Genomic DNA, 23,544 nt, shown 5'->3' on the forward strand with positions numbered 1-23,544 from the left:
TCACCCTAGCTTACCTGTGTCCTAGCTCCCCAGTGTCGTAGCTCACCCTAGCTCACCCGTGTCCTAGTTCACCCTAGATCACCCTAGCTCACCTGTATTCTAGCTCACCTGTGTTCTAGCTCACCTGTGTTCTAGCTTACCCTGGTTCACCCGTGTCCTAGCTCACCTGTGTCCTAGCTCACCCTGGCTCGCCTGTGTCCTTGCTCACCCTAGCTCACCTGTGTCCTAGCTCACCCTAGTTCACCTGCGTTCTAGGTCACCCTAGTTCACCTGTGTCCTAGCTCACCCTAGCTCACCTATGTCCTAGCTCACCTGTGTCCTAGATCTCCCTGGCTCACCTGTGTCCTAGCTCACCCTGGCTCACCTGTGTCCTAGCTCACCCTAACTCACCTGTGTCCTAGATCACCCTGGCTCACCTGTGTCCTAGCTCACCCTAGCTCACCTGTGTCCTAGCTCACCCTAGCTCACCTGTGTCCTAGATCACACTGGCTCACCTGTGTCCTAGCTCACCCAATGTCACCTGTGTCCTAGCTCTCCTGTGTCCTAGCTCATCCTAGCTCTCCTCTGTCCTAGCTCACCTGTGTCCTAGCTAATCTATGGCTCAGCTCACCTGTGTGTGTGTGTGTGTGTGTGTACTCACCTATTTATACTCACCTATTTGTGCTTGCAGGATCGAGCATTGACTCTTGGATCCCGCTTTTCCAGCCATCGGTTGTTTACTGCAATGACTCCTGTCCCATTTGTGTGTGTGTGTGTGTGTGTGTGTGTGTGTGTGTGTACTCACCTATTTGTACTCACCTATTTGTACTTGCGGGGGTTGAGCTTTGGCTCTTTGGTCCCGCCTCTCAACTGTCAATCAACTGGTGTACAGATTCCTGAGCCTACTGGGCTCTATCATATGTGTGTGTGTGTGTGTGTGTGTGTGTGTGTGTGTGTGTGTGTGTGTGTGTTTACTAGTTGTGTTTTTACGGGGGTTGAGCTTTGCTCTTTCGGCCCGCCTCTCAACTGTCAATCAACTGTTTACTAACTACTTTTTTTTTTTTTTTTTTTCACCACACACACACACACACCCCAGGAAGCAGCCCGTGACAGCTGACTAACTCCCAGGTACCTATTTACTGCTAGGTAACAGGGGCATTCAGGGTGAAAGAAACTTTGCCCATTTGTTTCTGCCTCGTGCGGGAATCGAACCCGCGCCACAGAATTACGAATCCTGCGCGCTATCCACCAGGCTACGAGGCCCCTCCACCAGGCTACGAGGCCCCTGTAGTGTGTGTGTGTGTGTGTGTGTGTACTTCCCTAGTTGTGCTTGCGAGGGTTGAGCTCTGGCTCTTTGGTCCCGCCTCTCTACCGTCAATCAACTGGTGTACAGAATCCAGATTTGCAATCTGTCATATCGAGATTTGAAACTGTGAATGGAGTCAGCCTCCACCACATCACTGCCTAATGCATTCCACCTGTTAACTACTCTAACACTGAAAAAGTTGTTTATGACGTCCCTGTGGCTCATTTGGGTACTCAGTCTCCACCTGTGTCCCCTTGTTCGCGTACCACCAGTGTTAAACATGTCAATTCCTCTGATAATTTTGTAGGTAGTGATCATGTCTCCCCTTACTTTTCTGTCTTCCAGTGTCGTGAGGTGCACTTCTGATAATTTTGTAGGTAGTGATCATGTCTCCCCCTTACTTTTCTGTCTTCCAGTGTCGTGAGGTGCACTTTACGCAGCCTTTCCTCGTAACTCGTACCTCTTAGTTCTGGAACTAGTCTAGTTGCATACCTCTGAGCTTTTTACAACTTCGTCTTGTGCTTGACAAGGTACGGGCTCCATGCTGTGGCCACATTCTCCAGGATTGGTCTTACATATGTGGTATACAAGGTTCTGAATTATTCTTTACACAGATTCCTGAAGGCTCTTCTGATGTTAGCCAGTCTTGCAAACGCCGCAGATGTAATTCTTTTTATGTGGGCGTCAGGAGACAGGTTTGGTGTGATATCAACTCTTAGATCTTTCTCTCTGTCCGATTCATGAAGTACTTCATCTCCTATTCTGTATCCTGTGTCTTGCCTGTTTCCACCGCCTAGTTTCATTACTTACATTTACTCGGGTTGAACTTTAATAGCTATTTGTTGGACCATTCATTCAGTCTGTCTAGGTCTTCTTGTAGTCTCATACTATCATCCTCTGTTTTAATCCTCCTCATAATTTTTGCATCATCAGCAAACAATGAGAGGAACGATTCTATACCCTCTGGGAGATCATTTACATATATCAGAAACAGTATAGGTCCAAGGACTGAATCCTGCAGGACTACACTTGTAACGTCTCGCCAATCTTAGACTTCACCTCTCACAGTGACTCGCTGTCTTCTATTGCTTAGGTACTCTCTTATCCAATGGAGTACCTTCCATTTCACTCCAGCCTGCATCTCCAGCTTTTGCTCTAGCCTCGTGTGTGGTACTGTGTCAAAGGCTTTCTGGCAATCCAAAAATATGCAGTTTGCTCACCCCTCTCTTTCTTGCCTGAGTTTTGTTGCCTGGTCATAGAATTCAGTTAATCCTGTGAGGTAGGACTTGCCATCCCTGAACCCATGTTGATGCTGTGTTACGAAGTTCTTCCACTCCAGATGTTCCACTAGCTTTTTTCGCACAATCTTCTCCATCAGCTTGCATGGTATGCAAGTTAGGAACACTGGCCTGTAGTTCAGTGGCTCTTGTCTGTCCCCCTGCTTGTATATCGGGACTACATTAGCCGTCTTCCAAATTTTTGGCAGTTCCCCTGTTGCCAGTGATTTGTCATACACTATGGAGAGTGGTAGGCACAGTGCTTCTGCTCTTTCCTTCAGTATCTATGGGGAGATTCCATCTTGGCCTATAGCCTTTGTCACATCTAACTCTAGCAAAAGCTTTCTTACATCCCCACTGGTAATCTCAAACTCTTCTAGTGGTGCCTGATTAATTATTCCCTCTACACAACTCCACGGCCCTTGTGGATTTGTTCTATTCCCTCTATTATCTCTGGAAAACCTCATTGCTCTAAGGTGAAAAACTGGAATTTCTTATTCAGTTCCTCGCACACTTCCTTGTCGTTTGTAGTGAATCTGTCTGCCCCTATCCTCAATGTCATTACCTGTTCTTTTACTGTTGTTTTTCTCCTGATGTGACTGTGCAGCAATTTAGGTCGAGTCTTTGCCTTGCATGCGATATCATTTTCGTATTACCCTTCTGCCTCTCTTCTCAACCTGACAATCATTTTTAGCGTTCTGGTATTTCTCTGCTCTCAAGAGTCCTGTTATTTCTATAGTTTCTCCATGCCCTTTTACTTTGCCGCTAAGCTAGCCTACATCTCTGGTTAATCCATGGGTTTCTCATCTGCATTTCGTTGCTTTCCTTTTGGACCGGGACAAACTTGTCTGCTGCCTCCTAACACTTCTGCGTGATGTAGTCCATCATGTCTTGGGCCGTGTTTCCCCTGAACTCTGTTTCCAATGTTATATCTGTTAGGAATTTTCTTATCTCCTCATAATTTCCCTTTCGGAATGCCAGAGGTTCCCTGATATGCTAGCTTAAAAAGTTTCTTGTCTCTACCTCCAATAGTTTAGCTCTCCATGTATCCTCACCTCCATGCAGTTCCTCGTTCTCCCAGTCGATCCTTCCCTGATTGAAGTCCTGTACGATAAGCAGATGGGATCTATTTCTACAAGCAACAGAGGCTTCCCCCTCAATTATAGTGTTATCTGTCATGTTGTTGTTGTTATACTCTTGCACGGATCTTCTGTCATTTGGTGGAGAGTTATATATCACTGCTACTACTATTCATGGTCCTCCCATCGTCTTTGTGCCTGTTATGTAGTCTCTGAATCCCTTGCAGGCCGGGATAACCATCTCCTTGAAACTCCATTCCTTTCTTATTTGTAGGGCCACTCTGCCTCCTCCCCTTCCATCCCTCTCATTCCTTATTACAGTGTAGTCCTGGGGTAACATAACATTCATTATGATTCCTGAGAGTTTTGTTTCTGTGAGTCCAATTATATCTGGGTTCACTTCTTGTGCTCTTTCCTTTAGTTCACTTGCCTTGCTTGTAATTCCATCTATAATCAAGTACATCACCTTAAAACTGACTCTCTTCTGCCCTGCCTCAGTTTGTGTTGATTCCCCCTGAAGCAGGAAAACAGGGAGGGACCGGGATGGGAGGGCCTAGGAAGGGGGACCTAGGGGATCTGGGATGTGAGGTTGCTGGGAGGATCTGGCATGGGGATGGTGGTGGAGGAGGAAGGGCTTGGGGGGGGGGGAGAAAAGAGGGTTTTTGGGAAAAGGAAGGGCTAGGGGTGGGGAAGAAGGGAGGGCTTGGGGGGGGAGATGAGAGGTCCTGGAGAGAGGGGGTGGGGGGAGGGTGCCCAAGATGGACACTTAGTGAGGTGATGGCAAGGGTTGGGGCAGGTAGGACGTCTATTGGGTGGAAGGGGCAGGTGGTGCTCCTCTCACTGTGTTAAACTGCTTGTGGAGGGTTCCCCACTCCCCTCTGGGATTGTAGGGTTCGGGGTTGTGTTTCCCTGATTCCTTTCTTTCTCCCTGCGCTCCTTCCTCGCGGCTGCTGCCCTCATTCACCTTGTCTTATCCCTCGGCAGGAATACTTTTTTGAACTTCAGTACATTTACTAGTCCGCTCTTCCTTGCTAACAGGTCCTCTTTTGTGTTCTCGCTCGTGAACAAATGAGAATCACATTTACATGTTTGAGCGCGTCAGTGTTTGTGTGTGTGTGTGTGTGTGTGTGTGCTTATGTTGTACACAGTGAGTCATGAGTGTATGTGATCCCTGAGGTAATCTTACTCCGCAAAGCCCGATCCGCTCTGATTTAACTCTTCGTTTAAGGAGTCCAGCCGAGATTGTCAATATAACTGAATGTTTGGTTATGGCGTAAAAATTTGAGTCTGTCCTGATTATATCGTTTAGTTAATGAGTTATGTTTGATAAATATTTGCATACAACAAATCCATTTATTTAAAATCAAGAAATTATTAAATATATCAATCACATTCATCACTAAAGGTAAACTCCGTGCTCCGTGATAATTACTCTACTACAAATCAGGAGTTATACAAAGTATAAATGGTGATGTACATATGATGTAACGTTACAGGTACAAGGAGAACTGAAGTATATGTGAACTAATACTTGCAGGTAGCCAGGTACACATCTCGGGGGCTGAGGAACGGTACATCCAGGAGGGCAGCGTGCTGGCGGTGACCTGTACCGTCGCCCACCACCACATGAAGGGTCCTCACGCCGTGGTGTGGTACCAGGGCGCCCGCAGACTGGACTACGATGCTCCGAGAGGCGGAATAGCTCTCCAGGTCTGTACCTCATGTGTGTATGGCAGGTGTGTGCGTGTGTATGGCCGGTGCACTCACCTAGTTGTACTCACCTAGTTGTGCTTGCGGGGGTTGAGCTCTGGCTCTTTGGTCCCGCCTCTCAACCGTCAATCAACAGGTGTACAGGTTCCTGAGCCTATTGGGCTCTATCATATCTACACTTGAAACTGTGTATGGAGTCAGCCTCGATCACATTACTTCCTAATGCATTCCATTTGTTAACCACTCTGACACTAAAAAAGTTCTTTCTAATATCTCTGTGGCTCATTTGGGCACTCAGTTTCCACGTGTGTCCCCTACTGCGTGTGCCCCTTGTGTTAAATAGCCTGTCTTTATCAACCCTGTCGATTCCCTTGAGAATCTTGAATGTGGTGATCATGCCCCTCCCCCTAACTCTTCTGTCTTCCAACGAAGTGAGTTTTAATTCCCATAGTCTCTCCTCGTAGCTCATACCTCTCAGCTCGGGTACTAGTCTGGTGGCAAATCTTTGAATCTTTTCCAGTTTAGACTTATCCTTGACTAGATATGGACTCCATGCTGGGGCTGCATACTCCAGGATTGGCCTGACATATGTGGTATACAAAGTTCTGAATGATTCTTTACACAAATTTCTGAATGCCGTTCGTATGTTGGCCAGCCTGACATATGCCGCTGATGTTATCCTCTTGATATGTGCTGCAGGAGACAGGTCTGGCGTGATATCAACTCCCAAGTCTTTTTCTTTCTCTGACTCCTGAAGAATTTCCTCTCCCAGATGATACCTTGTATTTGGCCTCCTGCTCCCTACACCTATCTTCATTATATTACATTTGGTTGGGTTAAACTCTAACAACCACTTGTTCGACCATTCCTTCAGTTTGTCTAGGTCTTCTTGAAGCCTCAAACAGTCCTCTTCTGTCTTAATCCTTCTCATAATTTTGGCATCGTCCGCAGACATTGAGAGAAATGAATCTATACCCTCCGGGAGATCATTTACATATATCAGAAACAAGATAAGACCGAGTACAGAGCCCTGTGGAACTCCACTGGTGACTTCACGCCAATCGGAGGTCTCACCCCTCACCGTAACTCTCTGCTTCGTATTGCTTAGGTACTCCCTTATCCACTGGAGCACCATACCAGCTACACCTGCCTGTCTCTCCAGCTTATGTACCAGCCTCTTATGCGGTACTGTGTCAAAGGCTTTCCGACAATCCAAGAAAATGCAGTCTGCCCAGCCCTCTCTTTCTTGCTTAATCTGTGTTACCTAGTCATAGAATTCTATTAAGCCAGTCAGGCAAGATTTACCCTCCCTGAACCCATGTTGTCGATTTGTCACGAAGTCCCTTCTCTCCAGATGTGCTACCAGGTTTTTTCTCACGATCTTCTCCATCACCTTGCATGGTATACAAGTCAAAGATACTGGCCTGTAGTTCAGTGCCTCTTGCCTGTTGCCCTTTTTGTATATTGGGACCACATTCGCCGTCTTCCATATTTTTGGTAGGTCTCCCGTCTCCAGTGACCTACTATGCCCTATGGAGAGTGGCAAGCAAAGTACCTTTGCACACTCTTTCAGTACCCATGGCGAGATCCCGTCTGGTATAACAGCCTTTCTAACATCCAGATCCAGCAGGTGTCTCTTGACCTCCTCTCTCGTAATTTCAAACTCTTCCAAGGCCGCCTGGTTTACTTCCCTTTCTCCTAGCACAGTGACCTCACCTTGTTCTGTTGTGAAGACCTCTTGGAACCTCTTGTTGAGTTCATCACACACCTCTTTGTCATTCTCTGTATACCTGTCCTCGCCTGTTCTAATGTGTGTGTGTGTGTGTGTGTGTGTGTGTGTGTGTGTGTGTGTGTGTGTGTGTGTGTGTGTGTGTGTGTGTGTGTGTGTGTGTGTGTGTGTGTGTGTGTGTGTGTGTGTGTGTGTGTGTGTGTGTATGGCTGGTGTGTGTGTGTGTTGTCAGCCACTTATGTGTCCTGGGTCTTGGATGTACCACACATATGCAGGTGTGTCCTCTCTCACTGCCAAAGGTCCTCTTCCAGTTGCTGGTTCTCTCTAGGTCATAGACGAAAGTTAACAAGCTCTTTATCTCAAGCAGAAGATGTTTGCTTCTGTACAATAAAATCATTAGTTTTTTCCCTCGGGCAGATAATGAATTGGTCACGCCAAATGTTAATTATTTACATGTGTAGTGTGACTGGAGTGCTCCTGTGGAGTACACCATGAAGACGAGGGCACCTCAGAGTATTGTAACGGAACTGCTCCTGTGGAACATCTGCTTCAGTAACACCATAGTTCCTACCCGAAGCCGGCACCCATGTTAATGTGTGAACGCTGACGCCTCTGGAGACAAGTTGATGAGAATCACATTCATAATAAATAAAAGACTCTTGATCGTGAGGACGAGGGAGGTCAGCTATTGTTGCCTGAAGATGAAGACTATGTCAAGAAGACACCAAATATATCGTCCTCTCATAAGATCACACAAGAAAATGCTAAATATGCAACCCGCCAATTACCACAATGGTAGTGAAAATGTACAAATATGTTGCATGCAAATGCACTAGGAAACTATGGCTTGTCTAAAGAGAGTAGCGCATCACCTAAATGTATAATACTCTGCAACAAACCAATTTTTTAATACAGCACGCACCACTAATTTCGAAATCCTTCCCCAATGTTATTGGAAGTTGTTGGACATAGTCCATGATAGTTAAAAGGAAAGTAAATGTGTTTGACCCCATAACTTATACATTGAGAGTGTCTTCACACAGGAGAGAGGTGTGTGTGTGTGTGTGTGTGAGTGTGTTTACTAGTTGTGTTTTTACGGGGGTTGAGCTTTGCTCTTTCGGCCCACCTCTCACCTGTCAATCAACTGTTTACTAACTATTTTTTTTTTTTTTCTCCACACCACACACACACACCCCAGGAAGCAGCCCGTGACAGCTGACTAACTCCCAGGTACCTATTTACTACTAGGTAACAGGGGCATTCAGGGTGAAAGAAACTTTGCCCATTTGTTTCTGCCTCGTGCGGGAATCGAACCCGCGCCACAGAATTACGAATCCTGCGCGCTATCCACCAGGCTACGAGGCCCCTAGGCCCCTGTGTGTGTGTGTGTGTGTGTGTGTGTGTGTGTGTGTGTACTCACCTAGTTGTACTCACCTAGTTGTGTTTGCAGGGGTTGAGCTCTGGCTCTTTGGTCCCGCCTCTCAACCGTCAATCAACAGGTGTACAGATTCCTAAGCCTACTGGGCTCTGTCATATCTACACTTGAAACTGTGTATGGAGTCAGCCTCCATCACATCACCCCCTAATGCATTCCATTTGTCAACCACTCTGACACTAAAAAAGTTCTTTCTAATATCTCTGTGGCTCATTTGGGCACTCAGTTTCCACGTGTGTCCCCTAGTGCGTGTGCCCCTTGTGTTAAATAGCCTGTCTTTATCAACCCTGTCGATTCCCTTGAGAATCTTGAATGTGATGATCATGCCCCTCCCCCTAACTCTTCTGTCTTCCAACGAAGTGAGTTTTAATTCCCATAGTCTCTCCTCGTAGCTCATACCTCTCAGCTCGGGTACTAGTCTGGTGGCAAATCTTTGAATCTTTTCCAGTTTAGTCTTATCCTTGACTAGATATGGACTCCATGCTGGGGCTGCATACTCCAGGATTGGCCTGACATATGTGGTATACAAAGTTCTGAATGATTCTTTACACAAGTTTCTGAATGCCGTTCGTATGTTGGCCAGCCTGGCATATGCCGCTGATGTTATCCGCTTGATATGTGCTGCAGGAGACAGGTCTGGCGTGATATCAACCCCCAAGTCTTTTTCCTTCTCTGACTCCTGAAGAATTTCCTCTCCCGGACGATACCTTGTATCTGGCCTCCTGCTCCCTACACCTATCTTCATTACATTACATTTGGTTGGGTTAAACTCTAACAACCATTTGTTCGACCATTCCTTCAGCTTTTCTAGGTCTTCTTGAAGCCTCAAACAGTCCTCTTCTGTTTTAATCCTTCTCATAATTTTAGCATCGTCCGCAAACATTGAGAGAAATGAATCGATACCCTCCGGGAGATCATTTACATATATCAGAAACAAGATAGGACCGAGTACAGAGCCCTGTGGGACTCCACTGGTGACTTCACTCCAATCGGAGGTCTCACCCCTCACCGTAACTCTCTGCTTCCTATTGCTTAGATACTCCCTTATCCACTGGAGCACCTTACCAGCTACACCTGCCTGTCTCTCCAGCTTATGTACCAGCCTCTTATGCGGTACTGTGTCAAAGGCTTTCCGACAATCCAAGAAAATGCAGTTCGCCAGCCCTCTCTTTCTTGCTTAATCTGTGTCACCTGATCGTAGAATTCTATCAAGCCTGTAAGGCAAGATTTACCCTCCCTGAACCCATGTTGGCGATTTGTCACGCAGTCCCTTCTCTCCAGATGTGTTACCAGGTTTTTTCTCACGATCTTCTCCATCACCTTGCATGGTATACAAGTCAAGGACACTGGCCTGTAGTTCAGTGCCTCTTGTCTGTCGCCCTTTTTGTATATTGGGACCACATTCGCCGTCTTCCATATTTCTGACAGGTCTCCCGTCTCTAGTGACTTACTATACACTATGGAAAGTGGCAAGCAAAGTGCCTCTGCACACTCTTTCAGTACCCATGGTGAGATCCCATCTGGACCAACAGCCTTTCTAACATCCAGATCCAGTGTGTGTGTGAGTGTGTGTGTGTGTGTGTGTGTGTGTGTGTGTATGTGTGTGTGTGTGTGTGTGTGTGTGTGTGTGTGTGTGTGTGTGTGTGTGTGTGTGTGTGTGTGTGTGTGTGTGTGTGTGTGTCTGTGTGTGTGTGTGTGTTCTGTAAAGTTTTACACTTTCATGTATCATATTTACCTTCACTACAAGTCCCTCCGTCAGGAATGAGCCACCAAACACAGGTTGTGAACTGTGAGAGCCGGCTAGATGCACCGCTGCACCAACACACACAAATGTGACAGCCGGATACATGCACAGCTGCACCAACACACACAAATGTGACAGCCGGATACATGCACCGCTGCAATAACACACACAAATATGACAGCCGGATACATGCACCAACACACACTAATGTGACAGCCGGATACATGCCCCGCTGCACCAACACACACTAATGTGACAGCCGGATACATGCACCGCTGCAATAACACACACAAATGTGACAGCCAGATACATGCACCGCTGCACCAACACACACAAATGTGACAGCCGGATACATGCACCGCTGCACAACACACACTAATGTGACAGCCGGATACATGCACCGCTGCACCAACACATACAAATGTGACAGCCGGATACATGCACCGCTGCACCAACACACACAAATGTGACAGCCGGATACATGCACCGCTGCACCAACACACACAAATGTGACAGCCGGATACATGCACCGCTACACCAACACACACAAATGTGAGAGCCGGATACATGCACCGCTGCACCAACACACACTAATGTGAGAGCCGGATACATGCACCGCTGCACCAACACACACTAATGTGACAGCCGGATACATGCACTGCTGCACCAACACACACTAATGTGACAGCCGGATACATGCACCGCTGCACCAATACACACAAATGTGACAGCCGGATACATGCACCGCTGCACCCAAACACCCAAATGTAACAGCCGGATACATGCACCGCTGCACCAACACACACAAATGTGACAGCCGGATACATGCACCGCTGCACCAACACACACAAATGTGACAGCCGGATACATGCACCGCTGCACCAACACACACAAATGTGACAGCCGGATACATGCACCGCTGCACCAACACACACAAATGTGACAGCCGGATACATGCACCGCTGCACCAACTCACACTAATGTGACAGCCGGATACATGCACCGCTGCACCAACACACACTAATGTGACAGCCGGATACATGCACCACTGCACCAACACACACAAATGTGACAGCCGGATACATGCACCACTGCACCAACACACACTAATGTGAGAGCCGGATACATGCACCGCTGCATCAACACACACTAATGTGACAGCCGGATACATGCACCGCTGCACCAACACACACTAATGTAACAGCCCAGCCGGATACATGCACCTCTGCACCAGCACACACTAATGTGACAGCCAGATACATGCACCGCTGCACCAACACACACAAATGTGACAGCCGGATACATGCACCGCTGCACCAACACACACTAATGTAACAGCCCAGCCGGATACATGCACCTCTGCACCAACACACACTAATGTGACAGCCAGATACATGCACCGCTGCACCAACACACACAAATGTGACAGCCGGATACATGCAGCGCTGCACCAACACACACAAATGTGACAGCCGGATACATGCACCGCTGCACCAACACACACAAATGTGACAGCCGGATACATGCACCGCTGCACCAACACACACAAATGTGACAACCGTATACATGCACCAACACACACAAATGTGACAGCCGGATACATGCACCGCTGCACCAACACACACAAATGTGACAGCCGGACACATGCACCGCTGCACCAACACACACAAATGTGACAGCCGGATACATGCACCGCTGCACCAACACACACAAATGTGAAAGCCGGATACATGCACCGCTGCACCAACACACACTAATGTGACAGCCGGATACATGCACCGCTGCACCAACACACACAAATGTGACAGCCGGATACATGCACCGCTGCACCAACATACACAAATGTGACAGCCGGATACATGCACCGCTGCACCAACACACACAAATGTGACAGCCGGATACATGCACCGCTGCACCAACACACACTAATGTGAGAGCCGGATACATGCACCGCTGCACCAACACACACTAATGTGACAGCTGGATACATGCACCGCTGCACCAACACACACTAATGTGACAGCCGGATACATGCACCGCTACACCAACACACACAAATGTGACAGCCGGATACATTGACCGCTGCACCAACACACACTAATGTGAGAGCCGGATACATGCACCGCTGCACCAACACACACTAATGTGACAGCCGGATACTTGCACCGCTGCACCAACACACACTAATGTGACAGCCGGATACATGCACCGCTGCACCAACACACACAAATGTGACAGCCGGATACATGCACCGCTGCACCAACACACACAAATGTGACAGCCGGATACATGCACCGCTGCACCAACACACACAAATGTGACAGCCGTATACATGCACCGCTGCACCAACACACACAAATGTGACAACCGGATACATGCACCAACACACACAAATGTGACAGCCGGATGCATGCACCGCTGCACCAACACACACAAATGTGACAGCCGGATACATGCACCGCTGCACCAACACACACAAATGTGACAGCCGGATACATTCACCGCTGCACCAACACACACAAATGTGAAAGCCGGATACATGCACCGCTGCACCAACACACACTAATGTGACAGCAGGATACATGCACCGCTGCACCAACACACACAAATGTGACAGCCGGATACATGCACCACTGCACCAACACACACTAATGTGACAGCCGGATACATGCACCGCTGCACCAACACACACTAATGTGACAACCGGATACATGCACCGCTGCACCAACATACACAAATGTGACAGCCGGATACATGCACCGCTGCACCAACACACACAAATGTGACAGCCGGATGAATGCACCGCTGCACCAACACACACTAATGTGAGAGCCGGATACATGCACCGCTGCACCAACACACACAAATGTGACAGCCGGATACATGCACTGCTGCACCAACACACACAAATGTGACAGCCGGATACATGCACCACTACACCAACACACACAAATGTGACAGCCGGATACATGCACGGCTGCACCAACACACACTAATGTGAGAGCCGGATACATGCACCGCTGCACCAACACACACTAATGTGACAGCCGGATACATGCACCGCTGCTCCAACACACACTAATGTGACAGCCGGATACATGCACCGCTGCACCAACACACACAAATGTGACAGCCGGATACATGCACCGCTGCACCAAAACACCCAAATGTAACAGCCGGATACATGCACCGCTGCATCAACACACACTAATGTGACAGCCGGGTACATGCACCGCTGCACCAACACACACAAATGTGACAGCCGGATACATGCACCGCTGCACCAACACACACTAATGTGACAGCCGGATACATGCACCGCTGCACCAACACACACAAATGTGACAGCCGGATACATGCACCGCTGCACCAACACACACAAATGTGACAGCCGGATACATGCACCAACACACACAAATGTGACAGCCGGATACATGCACCAACACACACAAATGTGACAGCCGGATACATGCACCGCTGCACCAATACACACAAATGTGACAGCCGGATACATGCACCGCTGCGCCAACACACACAAATGTGACAGCCGGATACATGCACCGCTGCACAAACACACACTAGTGTGACAGCCGGATACATGCACCACTGCACCAACACACACAAATGTGACAGCCGGATATATGCACCGCTGCACCAACACACACTAATGTGACAGCCGGATACATGCACCGCTGCACCAACACACACTAATGTGACAGCCGGATACATGCACCGCTGCAGCAACATACACAAATGTGACAGCCGGATACATGCACCGCTGCACCAACACACACAAATGTGACAGACGGATACATGCACCGCTGCACCAACACACACTAATGTGACAGTCGGAAACATGCAACGCTGCACCAACACACACTAATGTGACAGCCGGATACATGCACTGCTGCACCAACACACACTAATGTGACAGCCGGATACATGCACCGCTGCACCAACACACACAAATGTGACAGCCGGATACATGCACCGCTGCACCAACAGACACTAATGTGAGAGCCGGATACATGCACCGCTGCACCAACGCACACTAATGTGACAGCCGGATACATGCACCGCTGCACCAACACACACTAATGTGACAGCCGGATACATGCACCGCTGCACCAACACACACTAGTGTGACAGCCGGATACATGCACTGCTGCACCAACACACACAAATGTGACAGCCGGATACATGCACCACTGCATTAACACACACAAATGTGACAGCTGGATACATGCACCGCTGCACCAACACACACTAATGTGAGAGCCGGATACATGCACCGCTGCACCAACACACACTAATGTGACAGCCGGATACATGCACCGCTGCACCAACACACACAAATGTGACAGCCGGATACATGCAACGCTGCACCAACACACACAAGTGTGACAGACGGATACATGCACTGCTGCACCGACACACACTAATGTGACAGCCGGATACATGCACCGCCGCACCAACACACACAAATGTGACAGCCTGATACATGCACCGCTGCACCAACACACACAAATGTGACAGCCGGATACATGCACCGCTGCACCAACAGACACTAATGTGAGAGCCGGATACATGCACCGCTGCACCAACACACACTAATGTGACAGCCGGATACATGCACTGCTGCACCAACACACACTAATGTGACAGCCGGATACATGCACCGCTGCACCAACACACAAGTGTGACAGCCGGATACATGCACCGCTGCACCAACACACACTAGTGTGACAGCCGGATACATGCACCGCTGCACCAACACACACAAATGTGACAGCCGGATACATGCACCACTGCATTAACACACACAAATGTGACAGCTGGATACATGCACCGCTGCACCAACACACACTAATGTGAGAGCCGGATACATGCACCGCTGCACCAACACACACTAATGTGACAGCCGGATACATGCACCGCTGTACCAACACACACTAATGTGACAGCCGGATACATGCACCGCTGCACCAACACACACAAATGTGACAGCTGGATACATGCACCGCTGCACCAACACACACAAATGTGACAGCCGGATACATGCACCGCTGCACCAACACACACTAATGTGACAGCCGGATACATGCACCGCTGCACCAACACACACAAGTGTGACAGCCGGATACATGCACCGCTGCACCAACACACACAAATGTGACAGCCGGATACATGCACCGCTGCACCAACACACACTTATGTGACAGCCGGATACATGCACCGCTGCACAACACACACTAATGTGACAGCCGGATACATGCACCGCTGCACCAACACACACAAATGTGACAGCCAGATACATGCACCGCTGCACCAACACACACAAATGTGACAGCCGGATACATGCACCACTGCACCAACACACACAAATGTGACAGCCGGATACATGCACCGCTGCACCAACACACACAAATGTGACATCCGGATACATGCACTGCTGCACCAACACACACTAATGTGAGAGCCGGATACATGCACCGCTGCACCAACACACACTAATGTGACAGCCGGATACATGCACCGCTGCACCAACACACACTAATGTGACAGCCGGATACATGCACCGCTGCACCAACACACAAATGTGACAGCCGGATACATGCACCGTTGCACCAACACACACTAGTGTGACAGCCGGATACATGCACCGCTGCACCAACACACACAAATGTGACAGCCGGATACATGCACCGCTGCATTAACACACACAAATGTGACAGCTGGATACATGCAACACTGCACCAACACACACTAATGTGAGAACCGGATACATGCACCGCTGCACCAACACACACTAATGTGACAGCCGGATACATACACCGCTGCACCAACACACACTAATGTGACAGCCGGATACATGCACCGCTGCACCAACACACACAAATGTGACATCTGGATACATGCACTGCTGCACCAACACACACAAATGTGACAGCCGGATACATGCACCGCTGCACCAACACACACTAATGTGACAGCCGGATACATGCACCGCTGCACCAACACACACAAGTGTGACAGCCGGATACATGCACCGCTGCACCAACACACACAAATGTGACAGCCGGATACATGCACCGCTGCACCAACACACACTAATGTGACAGCCGGATACATGCACCGCTGCACCAACACACACAAGTGTGACAGCCGGATACATGCACCGCTGCACCAACACACACAAATGTGACAGCCGGAAACATGCACCGACACACACAAATGTGACAGCCGGATACATGCACCGCTGCACCAACACACACAAATGTGACAGCCGGATACATGCACCGCTGCACCAACACACACAAATGTGACAGCCGGATACATGCACCGCTGCACAAACACACACAAATGTGACAGCCGGATACATGCACCGCTGCACCAACACACACTAATGTGACAGCCGGATACATGCACCGCTGCACCAACACACACTAATGTGAGAGCCGGATACATGCACTGCTGCACCAACACACACAAATGTGACAGCCGGATACATGTACCGCTGCACCAACACACACAAATCATTGATCTTATCACACGAAATACGTGAGACTATGGAACGCATTTCGACAGCCTTTTGACGACTAAAATATATTGCCACTTCCAAAATCTGGTAAAGGCATGGCTAACATTACATAGTGATATTCAATAATAATATAACATCCTCGTATTACTGCAGATAACTACACAGACAAAAAATGCTATTGTGGTTTGCAAAGTTTTAAGTAAACTTTAGGAAATAACGTGTAAACTCAAAAAAGCAGTTTACTCGACATGATCCACACACACTCCAGTACACAGGTGGTGTGGTTGGCCTCGCCAATCACCTTCATAGTCTAGAATTATTGAATATAAATCATACTTCATTACAAACATTCCCGCGCGCCTTAACATATACATATATACTCGCTCTTTCCCTAACCTATATTTTGTTTACAGATATCATAAATTTAGCCAATAATTTCACAGCTAAACAAATATATAGATATATATATGATGGGAGTTGGTAGAGTGATGGGTGTGTTGTGTGAAGATAATAATAAGGAGGTGTGTGTCCACTCCCCAGACAGAGAAGGCGCCGAGCAGAACGGTGAGCAGGTTGATGTTGTCAGCGGTCACCCCCAACGACTCTGGCAGATACACCTGTCGACCAGATACTGGCGGAGTCTCGTCCGTCTCTGTGCACGTCCAGTCTGGTAGGTGACTGTGTGTGTGTGTGTGTGTGTGTGTGTGTGTGTGTGTGTGTGTGTGTGTGTGTGTGTGTGTGTGTGTGTGTGTGTGTGTGTGTGCACGTCCAGTCTGGTAGGTGACTGTGTGTGTGTGTGTGTGTGTGTGTGTGTGTGTGTGTGTGTGTGTGTGTGTGTGTGTGTGTGTGTGTGTGTGTGTGTGTGTGTGTGCACGTCCAGTCTGGTAGGTGACTGTGTGTGTGTGTGTGTGTGTGTGCACGTCCAGTCTGGTAGGTGACTGTGTGTGTGTGTGTGTGCACGTCCAGTCTGGTAGGTGACTGTGTGTGTGTGTGTGTGTGTGTGTGTGTGTGTGTGTGTGTGTGTGTGTGTGTGTGTGTGTGTGTGTGTGTGTGTGTGTGTGTGTGTGTGTGTATGTGTGTGTTTACTAGTTGTGTGTTTACTAGTTGTGTTTTTGCGGGGGTTGAGCTTTGCTCTTTCGGCCCGCCTCTCAACTGTCAATCAACTGTTTACTAACTACTTTTTTTTTTTTTTTCCCACACCACACACACACACCCCAGGAAGCAGCCCGTTACAGCTGACTAACTCCCAGGTACCTATTTACTGTTAGGTAACAGGGGCACTTAGGGTGAAAGAAACTTTGCCCATTTGTTTCTGCCTCGTGCGGGAATCGAACCCGCGCCACAGAATTACGAGTCCTGCGCGCTATCCACCAGGCTACGAGGCCCCTGTGTGTGTGTGTGTGTATGTGTGTGTGTGTGTGTGTGTGTGTGTGTGTGTGTGTGTGTGTGTGTGTGTGTGTGTGTGTGTGTGTGTGTGTGTGTGTGTGTGTGTGTGTGTGTGTGTGTGTGTGTGTGTGTGTGTGTGTGTGTGTGTGTGTGTGTGTGTGTGTGTGTGTGCGTGCGTGCGTGCACGTCCAGTCTGGTAGGTGACTGAGACTCTGTGTATGTGTGTGTGTGTGTGTGTACTCACCTAGCTGTGTTTGCGGGGGTTGAGCTCTGGCTCTTTGATCCCGCCTCTCAACCTTCAATCAACAGGTGTACAGATTCCTGAGCCTATTGGGCTCTATCATATCTACTCTTGAAACTGCATATGGAGTCATCCTCCACCACATCACTTCCTAATGCATTCCATTTGTAAACCACTCTGACACTAAAAAAGTTCTTTCTAATATCTCTGTGGCTCATTTGGACACACAGTTTCCATCTGTGTTCACTTGTGCGTGTGCCCCTTGTGTTAAATAGCCTGTCTTTGTCTACCCTATCAATTCCCTTGAGAATCTTGAATGTGGTGATCATGTCCCCCCTAACTCTTCTGTCTTCCAGCGAAGTGAAGTTTAATTCCCGTAGTCTCTCCTCGTAGCTCATACCTCTCAGCTCGGGTACTAGTCTGGTGGCAAACCTTTGAACCTTTTCCAGTTTAGTCTTATCCTTGACTAGATATGGACTCAATGCTGGGGCTGCATACTCCAGGATTGGCCTGACATATGTGGAATACAAATTTCTGAATGATTATACAAGTTTCTGAATGCCTTTCGTATGTTGGCCAGCCTGGCATATGCCGCTGATGTTATCCTTTTGATATGGGCTGCAGGAGACAGGTCTGGCGTGATATCAACTCCCAAGTCTTTTTCTTTCTCTGACTCTTGAAGAATTTCCTCTCCCAGATGATACCTTGTATTTGGCCTCCTGCTCCCTACACCTATCTTCATTACATTACATTTGTTTGGGTTAAACTCTAACAACCATTTGTTTGACCATTCCTTCAGTTTGTCTAGGTTTTCTTGAAGCCTCAAACAGTCCTCTTCTGTCTTAATCCTTCTCATAATTTTGGCATCGTCTGCAAACATTGAAAGAAATGAATCTATACCCTCCGGGAGATCATTTACATCTATCAGAAACAACATAGGACCGAGTACAGAGCCCTGTGGTACTCCAATGGTGACTTCACGCCAATCGGACGTCTCACCCCTCACCGTAACTCTCTGCTTCCTATACCTTAGGTACTCCCTTATCCATTGGAGCACCTTACCAGCTACACCTGCCTGTCTCTCCAGCTTATGTACCAGCCTCTTATGAGGTACTGTGTCAAAGGCTTTCCAACAATCCAAGAAAATGCAGTCCGCCCAGCCCTCTCTTTCTTGCTTAATCTGTGTCACCTGGTCATAGAATTCTATTAAGCTAGTCAGGCAAGATTTACCCTCCCTGAACTCATGTTGGCGATTTGTCACGAAGTCCCTTCTCTCCAGATGTGCTACCAGGTTTTTTCTCACGATCTTCTCCATCACCTTGCATGGTATACAAGTCAAGAACACTGGCCTGTAGTTCAGTGCCTCTTGCCTGTCGCCCTTTTTGTATATTGGGACCACATTCGCCATCTTCCATATTTCTGGTAGGTCTCCCGTCTCCAGTGACCTACTATACACTATGGAGAGTGGCAAGCAAAGTTCCTCTGCACACTCTCTCAGTAACCATGGCGAGATCCCGTCTGGACCAACAGCCTTTCTAACATCCAGATCCAGCAGGTGTCTCTTGACCTCCTCTCTCGTAATTTCGAACTCCTCCAAGGCCGCCTGGTTTACTTCCCTTTTCCCTAGCACAGTGACCTCACCTTGTTCTGTTGTGAAGACCTCTTGGAACCTCTTGTTGAGTTCATCACACACCTCTTTGTCATTCTCTGTATACCTGTCCTCGCCTGTTCTAAGTTTCATTACCTGTTCGTTCACTGTTGTTTTCCTTCTGATGTGACTGTGGAGTAGCTTTGGTTCGGTCTTGGCTTTGTTTGCTATATCATTTTCATAACTTTTCTCTGCTTCTCTTCTCACCCTGACATACTCATTTCTGGTTCTCTGGTATCTCTCTCTGCTTTCTGGTGTTCTGTTATTCCAGAAGTTCCTCCACGCCCTTTTGTTCAGTTTCTTTGCTTCCATACATGCCCTATTATACCATGGATTCTTCTTTTGCTTCTCGGATTTTTCCTTTTGGGCCGGGATGTATCTGCTTACTGCCTCCTAACACTTTTGGGTGACATAGTCCATCATATCTTGTACAGACTTAGCTGTGAGGTCTGTGTCCCAAGGTATTTCCCTTAGGAAGCTTCTCATCTCCTCATAATTTCCCATTCGGTATGCCAGCCTTCTGTTTCCTAGTTCTTTTTCGGGGGGGGATAATTCCTAGCTCTACTGGGTACTCAAAGTTTAATACACTGTGATCACTCATTCCCAAGGGTGCTTCCATCTTGACTTCCCTTATATCCCACTCATTTAGGGTAAATATCGGATCAAGCATTGCTGGTTCATCCTCTCCACTCATTCTTGTTGGTTCCTTGATGTGCTGGCTTAGAAAGTTTCTTGTGGCCACGTCCAGCAGCTTAGCTCTCCATGTTTCTGGTCCTCCATGCGGGTCTCCGTTCTCCCAATCTATCTTCCCATGGTTGAAGTCTCCCATGATCAGTAGTCCAGATCCATTCCTGCTAGCAACAGAAGCTGCTCTCTCTATTATGTTAATGGTGGCCATATTATTTCTATCATATTCCTGTCTGGGTCTTCTGTCATTTGGTGGTGGATTATATATGACTACGACTATAATTTTTTGCCCTCCAGTTGTTATTGTTCTTATAATGTAGTCACTGAAACCTTCACATCCCTGAACAACCAACTCCTCAAAATCCCAGCCTTTTCGTACCAGCAGGGCTACACCACCACCACCACCACCTCTTCCTTCTCTCTCTTTCCTCATAACATAATAGTCCTGTGGGAACACTGCATTTGTTAATGTTTTCATCAGCTTTGTTTCTGTGAGAGCTATTATGTCTGGGTTTTCCTCTAGTACCCATTCTCCAAGTTCATTTGCTTTATTTGTAATTCCATGAATGTTAGTGTACATTGCCTTGAGGCTCACTTTCTTCTGTCCCTTCTCAAATCTCCTCCTTGGTGAGTGTTCTGCTGGTGGGGGAAGCTGTGCCATGGGTCTGAGGATTTGTGAGGTGGATAACAGGGTTGCAGAGGATACTGGGATGAGGGGCGGGGGGTCAAGTGAAGGGGGAGGGAATGGGGTGAAAGGGGCGGGAGGACAGGAAGGAAAGGGCGGTTTTCTATGCAGAGGAGGGGTGGGGGTTGCCCTCCCCGCTGGTGTTACTGGGTAGCTGGTTGTGGGTGTGTGTTTGTGTGTGCGTGTGTGTTTGTGTGTGTGTGTGTGTGTGTGTGTGTGTGTGTGTGTGCACGTCCAGTCTGGTAGGTGACTGTGACTCTGTGTGTGTGTGTGTGTGTGTGTGTGTGTGCACGTCCAGTCTGGTAGGTGACTGTGACTCTGTGTGTGTGTGTGTGTGTGTGTGTGTGTGTGTGTGTGTGTGTGTGTGTGTGTGTGTGTGTGTGTGTGTGTGTGTGTGTGTGTGTGTGTGTGTGTACGTGCGCGCTTCCAGGTACACTTCCCACGTACACGTACTCACCCAGATGTACTTTCCTACATTCACTCACCCAGATGTACTCACACAGAAGTGCTTGTCGGAGTCGCTAACTGACTCCTTGCAGCCTTGCCTTCCAAACACAGTTCAATACAATGACTCGAGTTCCACGTTTTCATTATCGCATGAAAATATGAATTAGTAATATAGTGAATTAGCTCAGACAACTTCCTTGTTTACCCTGGTGTTGATATTGACAACTGTTAACACTGTAGTGAATTAGCTCAGACAACTTCCTTGTTTACCCCGGTGTTGATATTGACAACTGTTAACACTGTAGTGAGTTAGCTCAGACAACTGCCTTGTTTACCCTGGTGCTGATATTGACAACTGTTAACACTGTAGTGAGTTAGCTCAGACAACTGCCTTGTTTACCCTGGTGTTGATATTGACAACTGTTAACACTGTAGTGAGTTAGCTCAGACAACTTCCTTGTTTACCCTGGTGTTGATATTGACAACTGTTAACACTGTAGTGAGTTAGCTCAGACAACTGCCTTGTTTACCCTGGTGCTGATATTGACAACTGTTAACACTGTGGTGAGTTAGCTCAGACAACTGCCTTGTTTACGCTGGTGTTGATAGTGACAACTGTTAACACTGTAGTGAGTTAGCTCAGACAACTGCCTTGTTTACCCTGGTGTTGATATTGACAACTGTTAACACTGGAGAAATTTTATCTCTGTGACTCATTGTTGTTACACGTTACAAGTTCTATCTTGCTTGTTCTATCTTGTTCTATCTATCTATCTTGCATTTTCGAGTTTTGTCTTGTGCTTTCTCAAGTGAAGAATCCATGCTGGGGCTGCATGCTCAACAATGGGTCTCACGAAGGTTGAGTCATGTTGCGGTTGGGAATAAATGAAATGACTTCAGAGAACTGTCTTGCTTCTTGCAGGTCGGTGTTCAATCCCCGACCGTCCACAAGTGGTTGGCCACCATTCCTTCCCTCCGTCCCATCCCAAATCCTTATCCTGACCCCTTCCCAGTGCTATATAGTCGCTATATATAGGCCAGTGCTATATAATGGCTTGGCGCTTTCTCCTGTTTATTCCCTCCCTACCCGCCTGTCAACTGGGATATAATAATTTAAGAATAATTCATTGTGTCAGGGGGACAGGAAGCCTGAGTGTATTCATACACGTTAGGCTTATATCCAGGTAGGTGGAATTACTGACCACGCCCAGGATACGACCCCACAACAAGCTGACTACCTACTGGGTACCTAGTTACTGTTAGGTGAAGAGAGACATTAGGTGAAGGTAAATGAGCCCAACCATTTGTGTCCCGCCCGGGAGTCGAACCCGGAATTCTGGATTGTGCGTCGAGAACGAACCCGACTGAACTACCGGGCTCGTTCTATTGAACCATCAATATATATATGAGACACATACCTCATATGTGTCTCTGTGAGGACTCCCTGCCTGTCAACACCCTGCCTGTCAACACCCTGCCTGTCAACACCCTGCCTGTCAACACCCTGCCTGTCAACACCCTGCCTGTCAACACCCTGCCTGTCAACACCCTGCCTGTCAACACCCTGCCTGTCAACACCCTGCCTGTCAACACCCTGCCTGTCAACACCCTGCCTGTCAACACCCTGCCTGTCAACACCCTGCCTGTCAA

General features: G+C 48.1%; 1 protein-coding gene across 1 annotated transcript in view; it reads left to right on the forward strand.

The window, feature by feature from the left end:
• LOC138368229 (zwei Ig domain protein zig-8-like) overlaps positions 1–23,544 on the forward strand; it is a 127,926-nt gene that overhangs the window by 98,694 nt on the left and 5,688 nt on the right. Inside the window, exons 5-6 of the mRNA XM_069330773.1 lie at positions 5,179–5,351; positions 17,341–17,470. Of these exons, the coding sequence (XP_069186874.1) occupies positions 5,179–5,351; positions 17,341–17,470 (303 nt within the window). The remainder of the gene's footprint in view (positions 1–5,178; positions 5,352–17,340; positions 17,471–23,544) is intronic.

This window comes from Procambarus clarkii, chromosome 3 (genome assembly GCF_040958095.1).
Source record: "Procambarus clarkii isolate CNS0578487 chromosome 3, FALCON_Pclarkii_2.0, whole genome shotgun sequence".
In the NCBI taxonomy this organism is placed as follows: Eukaryota; Metazoa; Arthropoda; class Malacostraca; order Decapoda; family Cambaridae; genus Procambarus; species Procambarus clarkii.